This window comes from Mandrillus leucophaeus, unplaced genomic scaffold (assembly GCF_000951045.1).
Source record: "Mandrillus leucophaeus isolate KB7577 unplaced genomic scaffold, Mleu.le_1.0 Scaffold1344, whole genome shotgun sequence".
NCBI classification, from domain to species: domain Eukaryota; kingdom Metazoa; phylum Chordata; class Mammalia; order Primates; family Cercopithecidae; genus Mandrillus; species Mandrillus leucophaeus.
In genome coordinates this window covers 251,548-253,866 of record NW_012101304.1, presented here as the reverse complement: position 1 = coordinate 253,866, position 2,319 = coordinate 251,548, and the positions used below count along the sequence as shown (strand labels likewise).

At 42.5% G+C, this 2,319-nt stretch overlaps 1 protein-coding gene across 1 annotated transcript in view; it reads left to right on the top strand.

Annotated features, from left to right (window-relative positions):
- Positions 1–2,319, top strand: part of MUC19 (mucin 19, oligomeric) — a 205,316-nt gene that overhangs the window by 121,466 nt on the left and 81,531 nt on the right. The window contains 4 exon segments of the mRNA XM_011973120.1: positions 331–381; positions 636–689; positions 1,114–1,167; positions 2,104–2,157. Of these exon segments, the coding sequence (XP_011828510.1) occupies positions 331–381; positions 636–689; positions 1,114–1,167; positions 2,104–2,157 (213 nt within the window).

The window sequence follows — 2,319 nt, the reverse complement described above, 5'->3', positions numbered from 1 at the left end:
TTTCTTTCTTTCTTTCTTTCTTTCTTTTTCTTTCTTTCTTTGAGATAGGGTCTCACTCTGCTCCCTAGGCTGGAGTACAGGGGCATGATCTTGGCTCACTTCAGCCTTGACCTCTTAGGCTCTGGTGATCCTGCCACCTCAGCCTCCCAGGTAGCTGGGACTACAGGCTCTTTTTTGTAGAGACAGGGTTTCACTATGTTGCCCAGTCTGGTCTCGAACTCCTGGACTCAAGTGATCTGCCAGCCTCGGCCTCCCAAAGCGTGGAATTATAGATGTGATCCACAAGACCCAACCGTCCAGCTTGTTCTTACTTCATTCCTTTCTTTTCTTTCTCAGAGGCTACAACTGCTACAGGGACTCCTGAAGCAGGACAGTCAGGAGGTGAGTGTTCTCATTCCAAGACTTTGGGTTCTGTTGATTCTTTGTTTGAGATTGCAGCTTAAAACAGAAGAACACGAAGGTTGAGGACACATTTTACGCAAGGCTAAGTCAAATTGTGAATCCCTCTGGAACTGACATTTTCATGACCCTCCGACAAGTGTGCCTGAGTCCTGGCTTTCAGAACTAGTTCTCCGAAATCAGGAATGAGACCATCATTGCTTTAAAGTTCACACAATTTTTTTTTTTTTCCACAGGCACCCCTATCATTTCTTCTGAAGTCAGTACCATTTCAGAAGTTTCCAACACAGGTAAAATTTCATAAAGAAAATGTAGGCTGGCTCTTACTCATTTATGAGTTTTGTGCATGTGTATGTGTATGCATGGGTATGCTTTAGGGATGACATGAAATCAACCACAAAAGTATCACAGAGATATTTATAAAGAACTTTATCTTTCATTTTCCTCCCTCTGTAGTCATCCCTGGTACACCAGGAAGACATAACAGGAAGTGAAACAGGCAGGCATGAAATGAGCCCCCATCCCTCTGTCAGCAGACTAGAATGTAGGGGTGTTCACTGGCAAGTCGCCTGCGAATAAATGGGCCAAGGAGATGAAATGAGAGAAGGACACTCTTAATTTAGCATTTGCATCGTTTATAACATTAACTCCTGAGAAATGCCCTTTTAAGTTGCTTCCATGATGAATTTGCTAAATTTGCTTTTCTTGTTTTAGGTATCACTGGAGTGGGCTCTGAGACATCTGTTGAAACAGGAATTTCCAACACAGGTAAAGTTGAAAGAAAACCATCTCTATGGATGCGCAGATGAAATGATGTTTTTTGTAGGTTGTTCTGGTGAATAACACAAAATCTCTCTTCCCACTATCGCAACTCCCCAGAATTTACAATTCCAAATCATGTCTCAGAGGCCACAATTTCCGCAGAACACGTTGGCACCACTGAAGCTTCATTCACAATAGGTGAGAAGGAGCAACTCATGTCTTTCTTGTTATCACTGATTTTGACACTCATAGCGAGACTAGAGAGAGGAGGATTCTGGAGAGCAGTTTGTATTTACTTTACTAATATACTACATTTTTGGCCAACAAATTCTTTATAAGTTTAGACATTTTTCCAGAAAAGCTACTAATTACAGAGTGCAGAATCATACTTCTAATCCTGGAAGGTAGGACAATTATACTGATTGTTCTGAGTAACTTCTGCTGTGAGATTACAAACATTAGACGCTTTTAGAAGAGGAGGGGGTGATAAAACTTGCTGAGAAACACAGAGGAGCTACAAGAACCCAGGAAACACACCTGCCCTGTGTTAGTGCTTCCTTTTCACAAATGAAGAGCTAAATATTTTCACAACGTCTGGAGTTCTCAGCACACTCATGGCATTCTCAGCAACCACCCCACAGCAGGCACCACTCTTGCATCTGACAGCCAAGACACAGGGAGGAGAACAGGGGAGCATGGGAGAAACCCACATTGTCCTCCTGACCGAGAATACTAGGAAGATTATCACAGGTTGAGAACATTGTCACTTTGGTTGCTTTGGTAATAAAATGGTTAGTAAGAAAATACACAGGGCTCATCACCAGGGAAGAGCTAGGGAAAGTGCTAGTTAGATATAAGTTAGGTTTAGATTCTTTCTAGAGGCAGGTCTGTAGGAAAGAAAGATTAATCACCATGGTGATCCCAGTCCTCTTGGTGTTTCATCTACGACTGGGGTGGCTCCTGGCACAACCCTTGCCCCTGGCAGTTCCAGGACAGGTGAGTCTGCAGGTTGGCAGGGAACTCTTCAGAGCTCCTCCCATAATTTGATGTCTTCTCTGGTGCTTGTCTTTTTAAGAGTAATATCTTATTCATTTCATAGTGATTGAATATTTTTCAAATATGTCTTTTCTGTTTTTCTGTCTCTCAGAAGTCACAACT